This window comes from Suncus etruscus, chromosome 6 (genome assembly GCF_024139225.1).
Source record: "Suncus etruscus isolate mSunEtr1 chromosome 6, mSunEtr1.pri.cur, whole genome shotgun sequence".
In the NCBI taxonomy this organism is placed as follows: domain Eukaryota; kingdom Metazoa; phylum Chordata; class Mammalia; order Eulipotyphla; family Soricidae; genus Suncus; species Suncus etruscus.
In genome coordinates, this window is record NC_064853.1 from 5,550,440 (window position 1) to 5,571,918 (window position 21,479).

At 45.0% G+C, this 21,479-nt stretch overlaps 2 protein-coding genes across 16 annotated transcripts in view; one reads left to right on the forward strand and one right to left on the reverse strand.

Moving 5' to 3' along the window:
• CLSTN1 (calsyntenin 1) overlaps nucleotides 1-21,479 on the reverse strand; it is an 833,174-nt gene that overhangs the window by 406,449 nt on the left and 405,246 nt on the right. The gene's annotated exons all lie outside the window — the stretch shown is intronic.
• Nucleotides 1-21,479, forward strand: part of KIF1B (kinesin family member 1B) — a 154,698-nt gene that overhangs the window by 53,388 nt on the left and 79,831 nt on the right. For 2 of the 8 annotated variants that reach the window (XM_049775263.1, XM_049775257.1), the window contains exons 8-15: nucleotides 2,650-2,727; nucleotides 3,368-3,433; nucleotides 4,145-4,162; nucleotides 7,408-7,483; nucleotides 8,696-8,774; nucleotides 9,982-10,124; nucleotides 11,579-11,620; nucleotides 14,457-14,668. In XM_049775263.1, coding sequence (XP_049631220.1) covers nucleotides 2,650-2,727; nucleotides 3,368-3,433; nucleotides 4,145-4,162; nucleotides 7,408-7,483; nucleotides 8,696-8,774; nucleotides 9,982-10,124; nucleotides 11,579-11,620; nucleotides 14,457-14,668 — 714 coding nt within the window. The remainder of the gene's footprint in view (nucleotides 1-2,649; nucleotides 2,728-3,367; nucleotides 3,434-4,144; nucleotides 4,163-7,407; nucleotides 7,484-8,695; nucleotides 8,775-9,981; nucleotides 10,125-11,578; nucleotides 11,621-14,456; nucleotides 14,669-21,479) is intronic. The other 6 variants (XM_049775264.1, XM_049775261.1, XM_049775265.1 and 3 more) reach the window with 4 other exon arrangements.

Sequence of the window (21,479 nt, forward strand, 5' to 3'; positions counted from 1 at the left end):
TGGGGAGTGGAAGGATTCTTTCTTCAAAAGAATTGTAAAATATTTTGAGCAATAATTTTAGAGGAAGTTCATAGTATAAAAAACTGCATTTTGGGGCCGGAGAGATAGCACAGCAGTATTTGCCTTGCAAGCAGCCAATCCAGGACCTAAAGTGGTTGGTTCGAATCCCAGCATCCCATATGGTCCCCCATGCCTGCCAGGAGCTATTTCTGAGCAAATAGCCAGGAGTAACCCCTGAGCACTGCCAGATGTGGCCAAAAAAAAAACAAAAAAACAAAACAAACAAAAAAAAACAACTCTGCATTTTGAGATTCTTTTTTGTTTTTTTTTTTGTTTGCTTTTGATTTTGAGCCACACCTGTTGACACTCAGGGATTACTCCTGGCTATGCATTCAGAAATTGCCCCTAGCTTGAGGGGACCATATGGATGCCGGTGGATCGAACCACAGTCCATCCTAGGCTAGCACTTGCAAGGCAGACACGTTACCTCTAGAGCCACTGCTCCAGTCTCAGAATTTTGAAATTCTTGAGGGAGAAATTTGTATTATTTTAAACTGTGCGTCTTGGGGGCTAAAAAGAGAGTACAGGGGTAATGGCACTTGCCTTACACATGATTAACAGATTCTAGCACTGAATTTGGATCCTCGAGCACTACCAGGAGTAACCCATGAGAACAGAGCCTTGAGTAAACCCTGAGCACTGTCAGCTTGTTTTGAAGCCTCAAAAAAAAAAAAAAAATTCCTGTAAAATGCATACACTTATCAACAGGAGAGACAGTATAGTGGTTTTGATCCTGGTATCCCAGATCCTGGCATCTGGTTCCCCTTACCATCTCCAGGAATAATTCTTGAATGCAAAGCCAGCAACATTTTTACATCTCTGGATGTGGCCCCAAAGCAAAACCCAAATATGGTAAATACTCTAGAAACAACACATATTTAAAGTATAAAATTGAGGGCCCGGAGAGATGGCACAGCGGTGTTTGCCTTGCAAGCAGCCGATCCAGGACCAAAGGTGGTTGGTTTGAATCCCGGTGTCCCATATGGTCCCCCGTGCCTGCCAGGAGCTATTTCTGAGCAGACAGCCAGGAATAACCCCTGAGCACTGCCGGGTGTGGCCCAAAAAAAAAAAAAAAAAAAAAGTATAAAATTGAGGGGGCCAATGTTGATAGGACAGCAGGGAAGGGCACTTGCCTTGCACGCAGCCAACCAGGTTCCATCTCCAGCATCCCATATGGTCCCCGAGTCCACCAGGAATAAATAATTCTTGAGAGCAGAGCCAGGAGTAAGCCCTGAGCACAGGCAGGTACACCGTTGAAACCAAATTTATTAGTACTTGAGTTTTAAGTATATAATATTTCGGCATTGATTCCACCATCAGTATCAACTCCCATCACCATCAGTGCTCCCAGACTCTGTCACTCTCCTCCCCTACCCCTGCCCGCTACCTTGAGAGGCATGTTACAGAGTCTGGTGGTCGCAGCTGAAGTGCCATGTGTCCAGTGTTGTTGAGTTTTTGCTTTGGAACTGTCGCTAGACCACTCCCCTACACTCCCAGTATAACTGAAACCCAGACCACTATCCCCCCATTTCTTCTCTTTCTCACCTTCTTCTTTCCTGCCTTGATTTTTCCTTCTCTGTTCTCTTATGTCTAAGCATTCCCCCACTTACTCCAATAACATTTCCTTATCCAGTTATTCTAATCACCACAAAGAAGTGAGAACCATGCTTATCTTCCTTCTTCTGGCTTACTTCACTCAACATGATAATTGCATGTTAGCATGCAATTAACATGCAAATTGTATGATCTCATTCTTCACAGTTGCATAGTATTCCATTGTGTAATGGCCCACAGCTTCATAATTCACTCATCTGTTGTTGGACACATCTGTTGTGGATTCCATATCTTAGCTGTTTGTTATACTATGTGCAACAATGAGTACTGGTGTGCATACATTTTTTTGATTTTCTGTGGATTCCATATCTTAGCTGTTTGTTATACTATGTGCAACAATGAGTACTGGTGTGCATACATTTTTTTGATTTTCCTTTTTTGGTTATTTGTTTGCTTCGTTTTGGACCATTCCCACTGTGCTACAGTGGTCACTCCTCCTGGCTCTGGAATCACTCCTGGTGGACTCAGGGGACCATATGGATGCTGGGAATTGAACCCGGGTTGGCCACATGCAAGGCAAACACTCCCCACTGTGCTGTAGTTTCGATCCCTTGAATGAATGTTTTATTTTTTGTTTTTGTTTTTGTTTATTTTGTTTTTTTGGGGGGGCCACACCTGATGATGCTCAGGGGTTACTCCTGGCTATGCTCTCAGAAATGGCTCCTGGCTTGGGGGACCATATTGCACTCTGGGGATCAAACCGAGGTCCATCCTGGAACAGCTGTGTACAAGGCAAACACACTACCGCTGTGCTATCGCTCCAGCCCCAAATGAATGTTTTTAAGTTGAGTGGGGGGCAGATACCAAAAATGGATTTGCTGGGTCACGTGGTATGAGAACTTTGATTTTTTTTTTAATATTAAGTGGACTGGTGGGTCTTGGTAAATTTTTATTTCTCTACCTTCTTTTCCTTCCTTCTTCTAATTGGCTTCTATTTAAAATTCCATCAATGCTGTGTGCCTTTGATTTTACCAGGTCAGTAAAATCAGCTTGGTGGATCTGGCTGGCAGTGAACGAGCCGACTCAACTGGCGCCAAAGGAACTCGATTAAAGGTATTGGTTTGTGTGTGTGTGTGTGTGTGTGTGTGTGTGTTTACCAAGCAAAGACCCTTCACCAGTAACTATTCTCTAAGATGGAGTGGCAAACAGTGGGGGTAAGACCCAATCTAGCTCATCCTGTGTTTTGCAAATACACTTGAACCGGGCCAATTCCACAGTGTTGAATTAACTGATACTTTTGTGCTACGATGATATAAGACCAAGTGACAGTGATGACAGTCTGGCTGAAGAAGCCTTCGCAGAAACAAAGTCCTGACTCCTGAGGTAATAATAACTTCAGGGCGAGAATAAAGTCACGTCACAGTCACTGAATTGTATTTTGAGGAAGAGGCAGACCAAGGCTACATTAAAAATAAGAGAGTGATGGAGGAAGGATACAGGAGATTTTCAGAGAGGTTCTTAAGTGAGAACAAATATATTTTGGGTTGGTTGTTCTAAGCAAGATGGTATCTGTTCTGATGAGCAAACCATCCTGAAGATGCTTAAGGACACAAAATCCTGTCCTGTCTGTGAGTGGGAAGGTGGAAGGGCAAATGTAGGGTCGGGCAGGTCGCGGCCACTTGGGTATTTTCTAACAGGGGCAATGGTGGAAATTTTTCATGGTAATTCTCTTCATGTCTGGCCTTGATTACAGGAAGGAGCCAATATTAATAAGTCCCTCACAACTTTGGGCAAAGTCATTTCCGCCTTGGCAGAGGTGGTGAGTATGAAAAACTTTATTTGAAGGGGAATTTGTCTCTGCTCTGCAGATGTACGTACCCGACAGTGGTTTATGGTTGTGGGCGAAGACGGATCTCTCATTTCATCTTGCCTTTCTCCTTTAGAGCTTTGCAGATAAGATAGTTTATATAACACACTTGGACTTCGTACTGAAAGTCAGAGAAAGGGAAGGAGATTAAAGACCACTGAACAAAAATAGATCAAAAACTGGGTCTTTCCAAAGGCGTGTAGATTGACTTAAGTTTTTGAGCTGTATGCCATAACATTCCTAAAAACCAAGAGTATTTATTGCATATTCTTCTGTAGTCTTTCCTGAGCGAAATGCAATATCTATAGAAGTATTCGAGCAGTTTGACTCTGGTGCCTATTGGTGATTTGGAGCCAGTAACATTTTATTAAAGTTGTGTGGCTTTTTTCTGTTTCTCAATAATGAAACCTTCATGTTGAAAGAAATTTTTATGAAGAGTTTCAGAGCTTCATCATTTAGGTTAGCTGCTGTATTAATCATGTGTTTTAGTTTGATGTCATAATCTCATTCTGCACCCCTTTAAAAGGTTAAATGGTTTCTTGATTGTCTCAAAGTCAATCAACGTATGATCATTATATGACCTAAAATTTAAGCAGAATTTTTTAAAAATGTCATTGTTGATTCTTCATTTTTGTTTTCTTTCTGAAATGCTTTCCTCTGTAGGATAACTGCACCAGCAAGGTAATGTGGAGTTTTCTAGTGTTAACTTGCTGTAGAGTCAATTGTCACGCTATTTAAATCTTTAGCAAGCTATGTAGAGGCAAAAGTAGGAATGAATCCTTGGAAAAAGTTCTGCCAATTTTTTCAGCTATGTTTAGGGTGATCTTGAATCATGGAACTTCACACCAAAATTCATTTAGGGCATGCGATTTGCTTCAGAGAATGACATCTTAATGAAGAGTTTATTTCTAAATTTAATTCTAAAACATAGCTGACTTCTTGAAATTAATTATTATTGTATTTTTCTTAAACCTCTATAAATGTCTGCCCACGAAAAGTCATGGGTTAACTTAAATGATTTAAAAAAAAAAGCAAACAAACAGAAAACAAACAAAACTTTTCTGCTTTTTGGTTAGATATAAAACAAGGCTATGTAGATTGGTGTTACAGTTTTAATTGCATTTAGAAAGCATATTTTGGATTGGAGAGATGGTTCAGCAGATAAGACACTTGTTGCTTTGCTCATGACTCACCCAGGTTCGATCCTTGGTACCCCGTTTGGTTCCACAAACCCCAACAATGGGATCCCTGTGGCCCCCATGCAAACAAACAGAAAATGGGCTGCAGAGATAGCACAGCGGGTAAGGCACATGCTCTGCATGTCATATCGACATGTCATATCGAACCAACTCAGGTTCGATCCACGGCATCCCATATGATCCCCGATCCTGCCAGAGTGACTTCTGAGTGTAGATCCACGAGTAATCCCTAAGTGCTGCTGGGTTAATCTCCCCCCACCAAAAACAGAAAAGATGCATTTTAAATTTGAAAGCTAATTTTTTCTTTGTATTCTATACAAATACTGAAATTTATTCTTACATAAATGCTAGAGCATCTTTTTGCTCTAAATCATATAAGTAACGTTGAGGGTAAAAGCAGTATCTCTGCACTGACATGTTTTACATGTATTTTCAAATATACAGACTTCGTCTTATTTCTAGAAAAATAACATTACAATAATTTTCATTTCCACCCTACTTCGTGGGCAGGTAGAGTGTTTGCCTTGCATGCTGCCAACCTGCTCTAGGTTATCCCGTTTCCCATAGGGTCTCCCATGCACCTCTAGGAGTAATTTCTGTAAGCAGAGCTGAGCATAACCACTGAGCACTGCTGGTTATGGTCAAACAAAACAAAACAAAATGAACAAGCAAAAAAAAATAGGGTGTTGGGTGACATTAAGGAATTGTCAAGACTTTCAAGTGTGGTCAGGCTTTAGAGTTCAGAAAAAAAATCTCAGGGCCAGGAATATAGCTCAGTGGTAGAGTGCGAACTTTGCATCTGTGAGGCCCTGAATTTGACCCGCAGCACCATAAAGAATAGCTCATTTTTTTTTTTTTTAGTTGTTGTTATTTTCTTTTTTGGACCATACTTGGTGGTGCTCAGGAATCGCATAAGGATTGCTGGGACTCGAATCCTGGTCGTCTGCGTGCAAGTCAAGTGCCCTCTCCACTGCACTGTCCCTTAGGCCCCAGAAGAGCACCTTTCTGTTATTGATACACATATGATATCAATAGGTGAAAACTTTATTCTTTCAAATGTTATTAGCTGTAAGGGCTGGAAGGTGACTCAGAGGGAGCACAAGCTTTAGGTGAGGGAGTCTTGATTCAAACACTGCACTGTGGGATCTTCTGAGTTGCTCCCAAGCAGCTGGGGTGTGGCCCACAAAGACAAAACAAAACAAAATAACAGCTATTAAAAAAATAACACAATATGAACAGGATATTAGATAATAGCATTGCATTGTTGTCACTTTTCCTGAATATGATAATTGAAATGTGTGTTTTAAAAAAAATGAAGGGGGAGTAGGGGCCGGAGCGGTGGTGCGGAGTGGTAAGGCATCTGCCTTGCCTGCAGTAGCCTAGGATGGACCTCGGTTTGATCCCCCAGTGTCCCATATGGTCCCCAAGCCAGCAGAGATTTCTGAGCGAAGAGCCAGGAGTAACCCCTGAGCACGGCTAGGTGTGACCCAAAAACAAACTAACAACAACAAAAAGTCCTTATAGCTAGAGAGATAAATAGAATGTTGGAGAAGGCATTTGCCTTCTACACGGCCAACCCACATTAGATCCCCCAGCATCCTACATGGTTCTTTGAGCACCATCAGGAGTGATTCCTAAGTGCAGAGCTAGAAATAAGTCCTGAACATCACCAGGCGTGGGACCAAAAGAAGCCCCAAAAGTCCTTATTTCCAGAAGTGCTCAAAGGGCATACTGGTTTATTTCAGAAGGAAGAAAAAGTCCTTGAGGGAGAATTGAAGGATGGTTGACCAAATAGCATGGCCTGTTAAGGTTCCATGTTACATAGATAAAGACAGTAACTCCTCCTTCTGTGCTCTCAGTTGCTACCGATGTGACATGATTTTTCTTTTGTGGGTGGTGCTAGAGATTGAACCTAGGGCCTCACACATGCAAGATACATGCTCTATTGATGAGCCCCATCGATAAAAAAAAAGTTAACACATTTTTTTTTTTTTTTTTTTGGTTTTTGGTCCACACCCGGTGGTGCTCAGGGGTTACTCCTGGCTGTCTGCTCAGAAATAGCTCCTGGCAGGCACGGGGGACCATATGGGACACCGGGATTCGAACCAATCACCTTTGGTCCTGGATCGGCTGCTTGCAAGGCAAACGCTGCTGTGCTATCTCTCCGGGCCCTACACATTTTTAAAAGAATATGTAAAAAGAAAGAAATTTGGCCGGAGAGATAGCATGGAGGTAAGGCATTTGCCTTTCATGCAGGAGGTCATCTGTTCAAATCCCGGTGTCCCATATAGTCCCCCATGCCTGCCAGGAGCAATTTCTGAGCCTGGAGCCAGGAATAACCCCTGTGCACTGCCATGGGTGTGACCCCCCCAAAAAAAAAAACAAAAAAAGAAATTACAACATCAGGGACTGGAGTGATAGCACAGCAGGGAAAGCATTTGCCTTGCACAGGGCTGACCTGGGTTCAATCCCCAGCATCCCATAGGGTCCCCTGAGCCTGCCAGGTGTGAGTTCTGACCACAGTACGTGGTGTGGCCCCAAAACAAACAAACAAAAAATTGTGATACAAGTTTTGTGGCATTGTGAAGAATGAAAACTGCGAGTGAGGAGATTCTGTTTAATTTAATTGACTTTTCTAGAATAACTTTCCTATCCTCATAAAGACATGAGGATTTTTTTTCCCCATCTTGGACAAACTCTTAAGACCATTTCTTTCTGCTTTAATAGAGCAAGAAGAAGAAGAAGACAGATTTTATTCCCTACAGGGATTCCGTTCTCACTTGGCTCCTGCGAGAAAATTTAGGTAATGCCGAACACCGCTGTACCGTCCACTTTGTAAAGCTATTTGCCCTTTGGTTTCATTGGTAAATGGGACTGTGCTTCTTGTTCAGGGGGAACCATCTCTATATACTCGTCTTGCTCATTTGACTACTCCTGCTCTCTCTCTTTTCCTCTCTCTTTCCCTCTCTCTCTCTCTCTTTCTCTCTCTCTCCTTTTATTTTTGGAGGCCCCTGTGGTGCTGAAGATAGAACCTGGGCCTCCCACTGAGCCACACACACACACACACACACACACACACACACACACACACACACACACACACACGTTGACTTTGGACGTGAACTATAGGGCATTTATTTTCCACACACACACACACACACACACACACACACACACACACACACACACACGTTGACTTTGGACGTGAACTATAGGGCATTTATTTTCCAGACACATCTTCCTTAAAACACCTCAAACCTGGGGCTGGAGCAATAGCACAGCAGGAGGGCCTTTGCCTTGCATGGCACAGTTGACCTGGGTTAGATCCCTGGCATTCCATAGGGGGTCCCCTGAGTCTGCCAGGAGGTAACACCTGAGCACTGCTGGGCATGGATCAAAATCAAAACAAACAAGAAACACTTCAACTCCTTTTCAGGGCACAAATTCAGAAGTGTCTAAGCCTACTTTCTTTTCACACATGGTTTGGACCCTTGGGTCACTACCTTTCCATCCATCACTCCTTCCTGTCTCCTCTTGAGGAGGAAGAGGGATGACCCTGCTGAGTGAAGGCTGACAGTACCTGGAGGCACTGCTTGTGGCACCCATTTTGCATTTTTTTTTTTGGTTTTTTTTTTTTGGGTCACACCCGGCAGTGCTCAGAGGTTATTCCTGGCTCCAGGCTCAGAAATTGCTCCTGGCAGGCACGGGGGACCATATGGGACACCGGGATTCGAACCGATGACCTCCTGCATGAAAGGCAAACGCTTTACCTCCATGCTATCTCTCCGGCCCCTCCATTTTGCATTTTCAAGAATGTTTTGTGGCATTGGGGTCAGCCCAGCCAGAGGACAGGGGAAACCTGCCGCATCAGTCCAGGCCACCAGTACTTGGTATGGGGGGTTGGAAGATATGTTGATGGAATCCTAGAATCACAGATTGTGTCGTCTGGTCTGTCAAGGGAAATTCTTCTTCTGAAAAACGAATATGACCCAATGGAGTGCTTTGTCTTTTGTAGGTGGCAATTCCCGGACCGCCATGGTCGCAGCTCTGAGCCCCGCTGATATCAACTATGACGAGACTTTGAGCACTTTGAGGTAGCCCAGTTCCAGCCTCTATTGCCAACCAGAACCTTCTGCTTCCTAGCTCTGCTGTGTCTTGTGGGTCATTATGCCTATAGCTGTTTTTTGTATGTGATGATCTTGTCTTATGACAAGGAGAAATGGGAAAAGGGAAATTTTTAGGATACAATTTATGGCCCCATTTCTTTTTCCTTTAATTTTTTTCCCTGGTGTTGTGGGACCCTCCCAAGCAATGTTAAGGGACCTCAGGACTCCCCTGATGGTGCTGATGTTCAGTGCAGAGATGCAGCTAGGCTGAGCCAATGCTCTGCCTGGGACCAGTCGCAGGCCTTGTTTTTGTGAGGCATGAGCCCCTTAAGCGCCAATCGAGTTCCCCAGTTCTGTGATTTTCCATTTCAAGGGGAAAGGCAGCGCATGACTTTGATTCATAGGAAAGATATTACAGTTGCTCCTGTATTTTTAGATAACTTTGTATGATGGTTTCACAATAATATTCATTTTCATATTTTAAAAAAGTGCCTGCTGGTATTTGCATTAAATGCCAAATGTTGTATTTGGCACTGAAGTGTTCAAATTTTGTAAAACAGCAATGTGAGTTAGAGTGAATACCTAAAATATTTGAAAACTTCTTTACTGATTGAGGAATCTAGGAGCCAGAAAGATAGTCCAGCAGGTAGTGCACTTGCCACTCATGTAGCGGACCTGGGTTTAATCCCAGGCATTCGAAAATAGTGCAGTGCTAGGAGTAGCCCCTGAGGGCTGTCTAGGACGGTCCCTAAAAACCAGCCGGTCAGAGAGACTGGATCTTACTCAGTGGTAGAGAGCATCCTTCTTCACATGTGTCAAGTCTTGAGCTCAGTCCTCAGCACCAACAAACACCTATTGTGAAAGAGTGTGGTGGCATGTGTGGCACGCCTGTGTGTGACTTTGGAGCAGCTGACAGACCATCATGTGTGTCCTTGTCCCATTCGAGACGTTTCTGTGTTATGAGAGAAGTCAGTGTTGACCTTTCCTTCTAGTGTAGATTTCGTGTGTGTGTGTGTGTGTGTGTGTGTGTGTGTGTGTGTGTGTGTGTGTGTGTTTGTTTTCTGCCATGAATCAAACCCAGGTCACTCGAGTGCACACAACCTCCCTGACCCTTTATCATCCTGAGGGAAATCAATATTTTTGAGCCTTTTCCCTCCTCTTTGTCCGATCTATTATGTCTTCTTTTCAAACCCAGGTATGCAGATCGTGCTAAGCAGATCAAGTGCAATGCTGTCATCAACGAGGACCCCAACGCCAAGCTCGTTCGTGAGTTAAAGGAGGAGGTGTCCCGGCTCAAGGACCTTCTTCGCGCTCAGGGCCTGGGCGATATTATCGACAGTAAGTCCATTGGTGGCACCGAAGCTGAGTGCTCTCCTCACCCGTTACTTAGGTCTGAGAAAATCAGTGACTGTAGTGAAAGGGCCTCCAACCCCAAATGAAAATACCAAAATGATCCGAGAATTCCTTCTTCTAGTAAGCGCCAGACTCTTTCTATTTCAACTCATGAAATTAACTTAGATAAATATGAACAGATTGCTCTTTTTTTGAGGGGGTGGTCATGCTCTGCGGCATTCAGGGGTTACTCCTGGCTCTGCACTCAGAAATTACTCCTGGCAGGCTCAGAGAACCATATGGAATGCCAGGATTCAAACCACTGTCTGTCCTGGCTCGGCCACATGCAAGGCAAAGGCCCTACCACTATGCTATCTCTCTGGCCCTTCTTTGTATTTTTTTTAATGGAGAGTTGGGTCTTAGATGAGCAGAAAGATTAATCACTTCGTGAAAATGTTCCTTACAACTCTGGGGGTTTGTCTAAGTAACCCCACTTTTTCTTTTTCTTTCTTTCTTTTTTAATATTTTATTGAAACCATTGTGGTTTACAAAGGTTTTCATATTTGGGTTTCAAGACATACAATGTTTTGGGGGAGTTTTTTTACTTTTTGGGGGGGTTGGGCCACACCCGGCAGCACTCAGGGATTCCTCCTGCTTCTTCACTCAGAAATCACTCCTGGCAGGCTCAGGGAACCATCTGGGATGCCGGGAATCGACCCTGGGTCCATCCTGGGTCAGCCACGTGCAAGGCAAACACCCTACTGCTGTGCTATCGTTCCAGCACGGTGCCCCACTTTTTCTGAACACAGGAATGGGCAGCACTTCATTTCCTAGCAGGTTCAAGATTAGAATTCCAGAGGATATCATTTGTAACCCTGCTTTTTATAAATGAACCTTTTTTATAATTTTAACCTCAGCAACCTGCCTTCCTCCTCTGCAGAGTTTCTGTGGAGGGATTAGAATTGGTTATCCAGATAGAATAATGAACTTCGAGTCCATATAATAAAAAATTCTACTTTTTGGGCCCAGAGAGATAGCACAGCGGTGTTTGCCTTGCAAGCAGCCAATCCAGGACCAAAGGTGGTTGGTTCGAATCCCGGTGTCCCATATGGTCCCCCGTGCCTGCCAGGAGCTATTTCTGAGCAGACAGCCAGGAGTAACCCCTGAGCACCGACGGGTGTGACCCAAAAACCAAAAAAAAAAAAAATTCTACTTTTGGGACTATAGAATACTAGATCATTTGGAATTCTAATAACAATGCCAGTCAGGACTTTGAGTTGGGGTCTTCCCACTAAGAAAGGCCTCAGTCCACCCACCACATGTTGTAAAAGACGATGAATCTCTCCTGTTTCCTTTTTCCTCCTTCCCTCTGCCCAGTTCTGCCCTGTTCCCTCTCTTGTGTCACTGCCCTGATCTCTGATCCTTTCTTTTTTGTATTTTCCCTTCCTGCTGACCTTCAGTTGATCCATTGATCGATGATTACTCTGGAAATGGAGGCAAATGTGTGTATTTGTTCTTCCCGGTCCCTCTGACTTGCTCCCTTCCCTCTACTGGGGCCACTCACGCCTCGCTTTGCATGCCCGCAACGCCACCAGGGAAATCGCAGACACAGCATGCTGTAGGCGTAGGGACCATATTTTTGTCCTTTTTCATGTAGCTGAGCGATCTTCATGTGTGTCTTTGTACCAGCAGCTATTGAGTAATGCCCAGACGCTTTGGACTCACTGGCTGCTTCTAGATTTTAGATTTTCCAACTCAGAAAAAATAAAACTCACTCCAAACCCAAAGTCACCAACATGATCTCAGTGTTGGCAGTGTCATGTGCCAGCCCCTGTCTCAAGGCCCTGGACTGTGCCCTCCCACCACCTGCCCTTGGGGACGCTGCCGAGATCTGCTCCTGCCCACCAGCCAGCCAGGCCTTGGTGGGCGGAAACAATGGCTCATTCGCTGGGATTCTCACTCGCTGTGACTTGAATTCTTGGAATTTAATCCTCACTGTGGCTGTGGCTTTTTTTTTTTTTTTTTTGGTGTCTGAGGATCTTTAGGGTCTGATTATGTAATAAAAGCCCCAAATTTCCTCCCCCCCCAACACCTCTATGCTGGTATTAACTTGGCAAACAGAGGCTTCTTGGTAAACAGAGCTTAGATATGCAGCTATTTTAATAAACTCTCCTCCTTGCCTGTCCTCTCTATATTTAGGAAGCTAGTGAGGAAATCACTTTTAGCCCCTTTCATATAAATTCGTCGAGGAGTAAGTAATCATAGAAGAGACAAAAGCTCATGATACTTTTTTTTGTTTGTTTGGTTTTTGGGTTTTTGGGCCACATCCCGTGATACTCAGGGGTTACTCCTGATTCTGCACTCAGAAATCTCCACTGGCAGGCTCAGACCATATGGGATGCCGGGAATCAAATCCGGGTCCATCCCGGGTCAGCTGTGTGCAAATCAAATGCCCTACCTATGTGCTATCGCTCTAGTCCCCTCATGATGCTTTTCATGGTGGAGTGAGGAATTTTTATCATTTCTCTAGCAGGAGGCTCGGGAAATGGTGAGAAAGCCCATAAGCCAGATTGAGGGGAGCCTGGTACTGAGATTAGACCTGCCCTGTGCTTGCAGCTGTGCATCTGTCTGAGATTTCCCAGCTCATCGGAAGTTGTATGGGCCAGGCCTGCTACTATAGGGGTGCTGCACTGGGCTGCCGCTGTGCATCTGTGCATGAGCACGTTTGAATTCTGCGTCCAGGCCAGAGAACAGCCCTGGCTTCTTCGGAATTGTTGCTTGGACCTTGCTGCTCTTAGTTTCCAAGAGGGGCCTCTGCATGTGCCTACTAGGCCTTCCAGATCCCTCCCACCCTCCATCTTGCCTCTTGCTGCCTTCGCCTGGGAGCTGATTATTGACTGCAGTTCCCTTTAGAGGACTTGCCTATTTGCCTATGTTCTGTATTTACAGATGGTGGTTTTCAAACTGTCTTAGAGCAAACACTGACTGTAGGAATAGGCTTTGGTATAGCACAGTTCAGGAGACCAAGAGAGAGCCCATCCCTTTGCATACTATTTATCTGTATTGTCCATTAAGGAAAACTCATTTTTATTTTGATAGGAAATTGAAGCAGTCTAGATTTTCTCAAGTTAAAACAAATTAAAGTGGTGGCTGGAGCAATAGCATAGTGGGGAGGGCATTTTCCTTGTATGTAGCCAACGCCAGGTTTGATCCCTGGCATCCTATTTGGTTCCCGAGCACTGCCAGGTATAATTCAATAGCTAGGAGTAACTCCTGAACACTACTGGGTATGGCCCCCAAACAAAAATGACAATAACAACAACAACAACAACAACAACAGCAACAAAGTGGACTCATTATACAATATAATGAGTTTATAGTCAGACTCCCTGATATCTGCTGAGATGGGTGACTGATAAAAGAAAGTACCAAGAAGACAATTACATATTTTGCCATTTGTGGCTCATTGTTTGAAAACTAAAATCGAAAGGCCAAAATTCTAGTGCTTCTGAAGCCCTAGTGAGGGCAGGGCCATCCCATAAACAAGTGTTTCTGTCCAGATGGGATGGCTTGTCCTTATACTAACCAGTAGAGTTGAGACTTTGCTTTCTGATTCCACTTAGGATGTGAATCAAGATGGCTAGGAATGACACCCCATGATTAATTCGGGATCCTGACCTTTCCTGTTTTCTAGCAGGAAAATGCCATTGTTTATTTTAAAGGCATGTCATTTTTCTTTTGGTTTTTGGTTTTTGGTCACACCCAGCAGCACTCAGGGGTTACTCCTGGCTCTGTGCTCAGAAATCGCTCCTGGTAGGCTCGGGTGGAGGGGCAGGGGGGAACCATATGGATGCCAGGAATCAAACTTGGGTCTGTCTAGGGTCAGCTGTGTGCAAGGCAAATGCCCTACCTCCATGTTATCTCTCTGGCCCTGGGCTGACTTATTTTGATTTTGGTACATAAGTCAAAGTGTATTTCCCCTTAGTTTGATGAGCAAGTATGATTCAGGCAAGTAAGTCTAGGGTCACTTATGGGGACCCCAGAAGGCCTGAGAGGAAAGAATGGAGCTTTCTGCTCTGTAGGTAGCTGAGTTGGAGCCTCTCAGGTTCGTCCCCCACATAACACAGGTTTAGTCACTAATCTTCCAAGTAGCGTTTCTAGACAGACATGTTTTAGAACTGCCATCAAGAATTGTTACTACACTGTATGATAACTTGTCTTGGCGTGCTAATCCCGGCCTCTCACACTGGTCTTCCTTCCTGTCTTTTTTTCTTCCCCCACTTCGACTCCTTTTCTACTCTTTTTTTTCTTTTCTGCTTTTTCTTCTCTGTCTCTCAGATCTGAAAGATTTTCAGAACAATAAGCATAGGTACTTGCTAGCATCTGAGAATCAACGTCCTGGCAATTTTTCCACAGCATCCATTGGCTCCCTTACTTCATCTCCATCTTCCTGCTCACTCAGTAGTCAGGTGGGCCTCAACTCGGTCAGCAGCATTCAGGAGAGGATCATGTCCACTCCGGGCGGAGAGGAGGCCATCGAGCGTCTGAAGGTATGAAATGACACTGATGGGGTGGAGGTGGCCGGGGTGGGGGTTTGTGAACAGGACCTGGTGTGGTTTTATTAAGTCCTAGCTGAGGGAGGACTAGGAGTCACTGAGATTTGGGTTCAGCATGTGGAAGAAAGAACTTTCTAACCTGGGTAAGGCTCTTTCTTGCCTTGCACACACCAACCTAGGTTCAATCCTGGTAGCCCAGATTGGTCCCCCAAGCACTGCCAAGACTGATTCCTGGACCCCAGAGCATTGTCGGAGTTGGCCCCAAACCCTAACAACAACAAAAACCTTTCTAACGCTTTGAGGTGATCTGAGAATGGATTTTAGTGAGTAGGGTGTGAGCAGACAGAAGTGGGGAGACGAGCAGGTAACTCTCTGGGAGTTTATGAGTCAGTGAAACAGTTCAGTTAGAAATTGGGAAGAGATGTTCTTTGGATGAAATTTCAAAGTTGGGATATCAGCAAGGGGACTTCTGAGAATTATGTTATGTATTGTCCTTCCACTGTAACTTTACCTTGTCCTCTTTCTTTGCATCCTTGTTCTCATAATTAAAAATAAAAAAAATTAAATTAAAAAAAAAAAAAAAAAAGAAATTGGGAAGAGGGGCCCGGAGAGATAGCACAGCGGTGTTTACCTTGCAAGCAGCCGATCCAGGACCAAAGGTGGTTGGTTCGAGTCCCGGTGTCCCATATGGTCCCCCGTGCCTGCCAGGAGCTATTTCTGAGCAGACAGCCAGGAGTAACCCCTGAGCACTGCCGGGTGTGGCCCAAAAACCAAAAAAAAAAAAAAAAAAAAAAAGAAATTGGGAAGAGGGCCTGGAGTGATAGCATAGCAGTAGGGTATTTGCCTTGCATGTGGCTGACCTGGACTGACCTGGGTTCAATCCCTGGCATCCCATATGGTCCCCGAACCTGCCAGGAGCTATTTCTGAGTGCAGAGCCAGGAGTAATCCCAAAGTGCCGCCAGGTGTGGCCCAAAAACCAGAACCAAAACCACAACGTAAAACAGAAATTGAGAAGCAATGAGTCTGTTTGAGGCATTGTGGTGGTGTTGAAAGGTGGAATTCTCATAGATCTGCACTTGTTAGTAAAGGGATTTGGACACTCTAAAACTTGAATGTTCAGGCAGCTTTACCAGCTTTATTCAAATTCATGGATTATGGAATCTCCTGGGCGTTCATAGAAATTCATGGGATCCCCACCTCAACCCCATTTCTGGCGTGGATGGGCCACACAAGAGCCCTTGGGCCCAGTGTTCCCTGCCAGTGCCCCTGCCTTTGTGGCTCCCCACCCCACTAGTCCTTCTTTTTTTCGCCCTCTGACTCCCCTTTTTCCACCCCTCCTTGACTGGAGTGAGAGGGGTCGGTTGTCCCCTGTCAGCATTTATTAGTTCACTGTGATGGCATCACACGGTCTTATCCTGTCTCATCACCTCCAAGGTGATTATTTGGTCACAGCTTCTGCCTTTTGCATTCAGGAGCGCCCAGGTCAGGAAAATCCTGAGGCTTGAAGGATGCAGGAAGCTGCTGCCATGCCAGCCAACCCCCAACAGTCCTCTACTGGGTGCTGAACTCAAGCCCCACAAAAGGCCCCTAAAAGCATTTGACAGATTAGTGGCCGGGAAAAGCTTGCTGAGCCCTTTTGCCACTAAACAGGAATTGAACTTAAGTTCAAGATCCTTGAAGCATCAGTTTTGGTTTTCAGATGGGACTGACAAAGGGTTACCTAATGAGTTGAGGGTTACCTGCGGGGCGGGGTTATTCACATATAAGAAACAAGAAATAGGGCCAGAGAGATAGCACGGAGGTAAAGCATTTGCTTTGCATGCAGAAGGACGATGGTTCAAATCCCTGCATCCCAGATGGTCCCCCGAGCCTGCCAGGAGAGATTTCTGAGTGTAGAGTCAGGAGTAACCCCTGAGCGCTGCTGGGTGGGATCCAAAAACCAAAAAGGAAAAAGAAGAAAAAGAAAGAAACAAGAAATAGGCTTTGGTTTCCCTTTGGTCTTTCCTACAACTCCCACAACCCCTTCAAAAAAAAAAAAAAAAAGAAAAAGAAAAAGAAAAGAAATAGGCTTGTTTCTTCCTTTACAACAAGGTGGAGAGGGGGAAAGTTCTGAAATGGAGCAGGGTCCATCTTTTCTCTTCACTTCTGCCTGTCTGTCATACCTCAGTGAACAAAAAGAAATGGATTTTTCAAAAGGCTGCCAATTTCTTCTGTTGTAAAAGTGAAATGTTTGCTAACAGAATGACCAAATCCCCTTGATGGAAAGTTTTGCCCATGTGCTCAGCATGGCAGATGCCGGGTACCACTTATGTGTAGGGTTCTGGGCAGGTAAGAGAGACTCTCCACTCACTGTCTAATAGAAAATGTCATTTTCTTTGTGGATTTTGATCCCAGCTCTTGGCTTCTTGAAGCTTTAGTGTATAAATTACACTTTTCTGTAGTGTATGTTTCAGTCTAAAGAGAAAATTGGGCTAATTTTGTGCCACCAGAATGTTGAATATTAGGAGTGCCACGGCTCTAACCAGACTCCTTCAAGATGAGGGTTCATGACAGGCCCTACACCCTGTTCTTCAGGGCACCTCACTTAGCCTTTTACTTCCCACCAAAAGCCAAGCAGAACCTTTCAGTTCTGTAATTCTTTCATAAGACAGCACAGACGAGAAATCCCTTTTGCCCCAAGTGTTTAGAAAACAGTTACTTGGTGACTTTACCCACCAGTTTTGAATTTTTAATAAACTGTGGGAGTTCGCTGGGGCCTATGCACCTCAAACAGTGAGAGTCCATTTGGGGGTTCACCTCTTGATGCTGCCGCCAGACCCCAGCTTGTAGTAGTCACAAAGCGGGGCTGTGGTTGGCAGGCAATGCCAGTGAGGAATCTCCAGTTTGAATGGCAAGGGGCGCTGTTCCCAGGACCCCAAGTTTCCTGCAAGAGTGTGACAGCAGCAATGCCAGGAATCCGTTGGCTTCCATGGGACTCCTTCTCTGACTTCTCTAAAAATCACTGACTTCTCGAATTGCTTTCACACGGGGTGTCACCACTGCTACCCTTCTTAGACTAATGTGTTTTCTTTCATACATAAGAGGACCCCCCCAGGCCCCTTATTTATCCTCCACAGGCTTCTCTGGCAAAGGAGAGGGATGCCCAGTTGCTCCGTGTCCATAGTTCAAACTAAGTTGCAACGCTTGGGCTCCTGAGCTGGATTCCTCTTTGGGGCAGGGTTCAATCTCAGCTGGTGTTGGTCCTAGTATTGATCTCTTGGCATCAGGCAGTATGGCATGTCATAGGACGAGACTATAAATACCTACATGTGTTCCTTACACACACAAGGACAGAGGCCGGGCCAGGTGCCCCAGGGCCCCACCCTGGAAAGCTGCTTACAAAGCATGCATGTTCAGTACAATAAAGCCTCGTCTATCTGATGACTTCAAGGAATGTTCTGTGTCATAAGCATCTAACCTCTTGGATATCATAGCTGAAATATATATATATATAAATTTAAAACACTGTGATCTACAAAGTGCTTAATAATCGAGTTTTAGACAGATGTTTCAACACCAATCCCACCACCACCATCTCAGCTTCCCTTCACCAGTGTTCCCAGGATCTGTCCAATACCCCTGCCCCTTGCCCCAGACTGCCCATATAGCAGGCATGTTCTTAAGTTTGGCTGTTGAATTTTGGGTCTTAGGATTTCATTGTTGTTGACTCTGAGGCTTGGGTGTTTACTTCTGTCTTTTGTTAACCCCACCAATGCACTTGAGTCCCCTTGGCCTCTGTCCCCGTTATTTCACAGCTGTCTTTCTTCTCCTACACTCAACTTCTTTCCTTCACCTCACTAATCTCTCTTTTCTCTCTGTCTCTGTTTCTCTCTGTCTCTGTTTCTCTGTCTCTCTGTCTCTCTGTCTCTGTCTCTCTCTCTCTCTCTCTCTCTCTCTCTCTCTCTCTCTCTCTCTCTCTCTCTCTCTAACTTGGGAAACATTTCCTCTGGATTTCTCTACCACTTGAAATCACAATAATTGTTTCAGTTGGATTTCATGTAAACATGCTTATTAACTACAGTTGGACAGATAACACACAAACACACATGTATACCACAAGCACACATACCAGGACCAAATTGGAGTACCCCTGCTCCCCCCAAAAAAATCTAAAAAAATATCTGATGTCACTCTGCCATTTGACAAAAATCGTGGCCTTGGACCTAGAAAAGGGAAGGCCATTTAAATATTATCTTAACTTCTCATTCCTAAAACATAAATTGCCATTTCAATTTTGTCCTCAATGAGGCTGCCATTTTGAGATGAGGGGCCCCCATGAACAACCTGTGTGTTGAGGAAGGTGGTTCTGGAATTCTAAAGCCATCTCCTTTACTCAGAATGGGGTAAAGTAACCTGTGGTCCTTTTTCACTTGGGTGAGTGGCTCACAGACTATTTTCTGTAAAGCCTGTTCATTCTTCCCATTGAAGCAAGTCAGCTGGAAGGTGGAAAGCTTTCAGATCTGGCACTAGGGGCATTACACGCCCTGGTGCTTCTCTAGAATGTTCTGGAACAAATAGTTTCCCACACTTTTTCAGTATCCAAGTTTTGCTCAGAGAATTTTTCCTAACCTCTCTTCAGAGTTCATTAAAATAGCTTTCCAGACAACATAAAAATGGCAATTTGACTTTGTAATGAAAATCCAAGGCACTCTACTTTCCACAGCTTTCTCCAGGCATATCTTTCTTATGGAAAGATCCAGGTGGAAGGGGCCAAAGCAATAAATAGCACAGTGGGTAAGGCATTTGCCCTGCACATGGCCAAGCCGGAACTGACCTGGGTTTGATCCCTGGCATCCCATATGTTCTCCTGAGGCTGCCAGGAGCGATTTCTAAGCACAGAGCCAGAAGTAACCCCTGAGCACTGCTGGGTGTGACCCAACCCCCCAATCCCCAAATAAGATCCAGGTGGTTAAGTCCACTAGTGCATTTCCAAGTTGACTGCAGTGGTGAGTAACCCTGAGACATTCACTTGCCCTTTTGGATCTGCTCATTTTTTCCCCTTTAATAAAGCCCCAGATCTCACCTGAAATTTTCCTACAGAGAATCAACTCAGAAAATCAGAATATGCCTGGAAGAGCCAGAGAGATAGTATAGCAGTTGGGTGCTACCTTCCTCATGGCTGACCCAGTATTGATCTCCAGGAGTGAACCCTAAGCACTGAGTCAGGAGCAAGCCCTGAGCTCCACCAGATATGGCCCCAAGACTCCCCCACGCCTCCCCCAAATTCCCAAAAACAATGAAATCAAATTTTCAAAATCATGGTCAGTATGTTTTCCACAGCCAGCACCTACAGCTGTGTCACTATCTCTGTCAGCATTTCTCAACATATTCGAGGTGAAAGCTCTGCCCATAGGGATGCGGCCTGAGACTAGGGAGTGAAGGGGAAGAACTGGGAGGAAGCAAGAAGGAAACAAGGAGGCCTGGGGCCATGGTTGGGAAGGAAAGAAAGGTTGAGAAACACTGTTTCCCCTCTGAGCCCAGGTCAAGGCATCTGTCTTGCCCTTTTTTGTTTGTTTGTTTGTTTTTTGGGCCACATCCGTTTGATGCTCAGGGGTTACTCCTGGATAAGTGCTCAGAAATTGCCCCTGGCTTGGGGGGACCATATGGGACGCGGGGGGATCTAATCGCTGTCCTTCCTTGGCTAGCGCTTGCAAGGCAGACACCTTACCTCTAGCACCACCTCGCCGGCCCCATGTCTTGCCCTTTTTTCTGAATTGCCCTTTTATGCTTATTTTTTGGGGCCACACTCAGGAGTTCCTCCTGGCTCTGTGCTCAGAAATCACTCCTGGCAGGCTCAGGGGGATCCTATGGGATGCTGGAAATGGAACCCGGCTGGCCTTGTGCAAGGCAAATACCCTCCCAGCTGTGCTATCGTTCTGGCTTTAGTTCTTTCTTTTCTTTCCCACCTCTCTCTCTCTCTCTCTCTCTCTCTCTCTCTCTCTCTCTCTCTCTCTCTCTCTCTCTCTCTCTCTCATATTGTGGTTTACAGTATTGTTTATGAAGGAGCATCATGCATTTCACTCTCCTTCTTCTCTGCACCCACTTCTCTGCCCTCACTACATTCCCTTGCTTTCTGTGACAAGCTTCCTCCCACAGACTGGTCCTCCCAGCCCTCATCTCTATTGTCTCTGGAGATTATTACCACACTATCTTTTTTTTTTAATATCCCACAAATGAGTGTGATTATTCTACTTATAGGCCGCGAGGCAGAGAGGGCTGATGACAGGACCCTTTATGGCTCAAAAGAGCCACATTCATTTATTTCCTTCATGTTATTCAGCTTCATCTGCCTTCCGAGCTCCTTTGCTTTTGCCACTTTGGGTCATATACTTTTTTGGTTTTTGGGCCACAATCAATGACGCTCAGGGGTTACTCCTGGCTATGCGCTCAGAAATTGCTCCTGGCTTGGGGGACCATATGGGACGCCAGGGATTGAACCTAAATTAGCACATGCAAGGCAAATGCCTTACCACTTGGCCACCACTCCTGCCCCTGGGCCAATATTCTAGGCTTTCAAATACACCTGTCTCCTTGTCCCTGTCATCTCTGAGCTGCTTTTATTACACTGTCCTGTTTTTATTGCTGACCTAGCTGATATGGTGCTTGAGGGACCTACAGCAACCTCCGGGTCATCAATGCTGTGACCTCCCACCTCCTTTGCTCCTTCAGCTCCTTGTTCTGCTTCTCAGTCACTCAGCTTCTGTATCCTCTGAGGATGGTCTGTCTGTCCCCCTGCTCTGTGCCTGTCTGTCTCCCTCCTCCTCA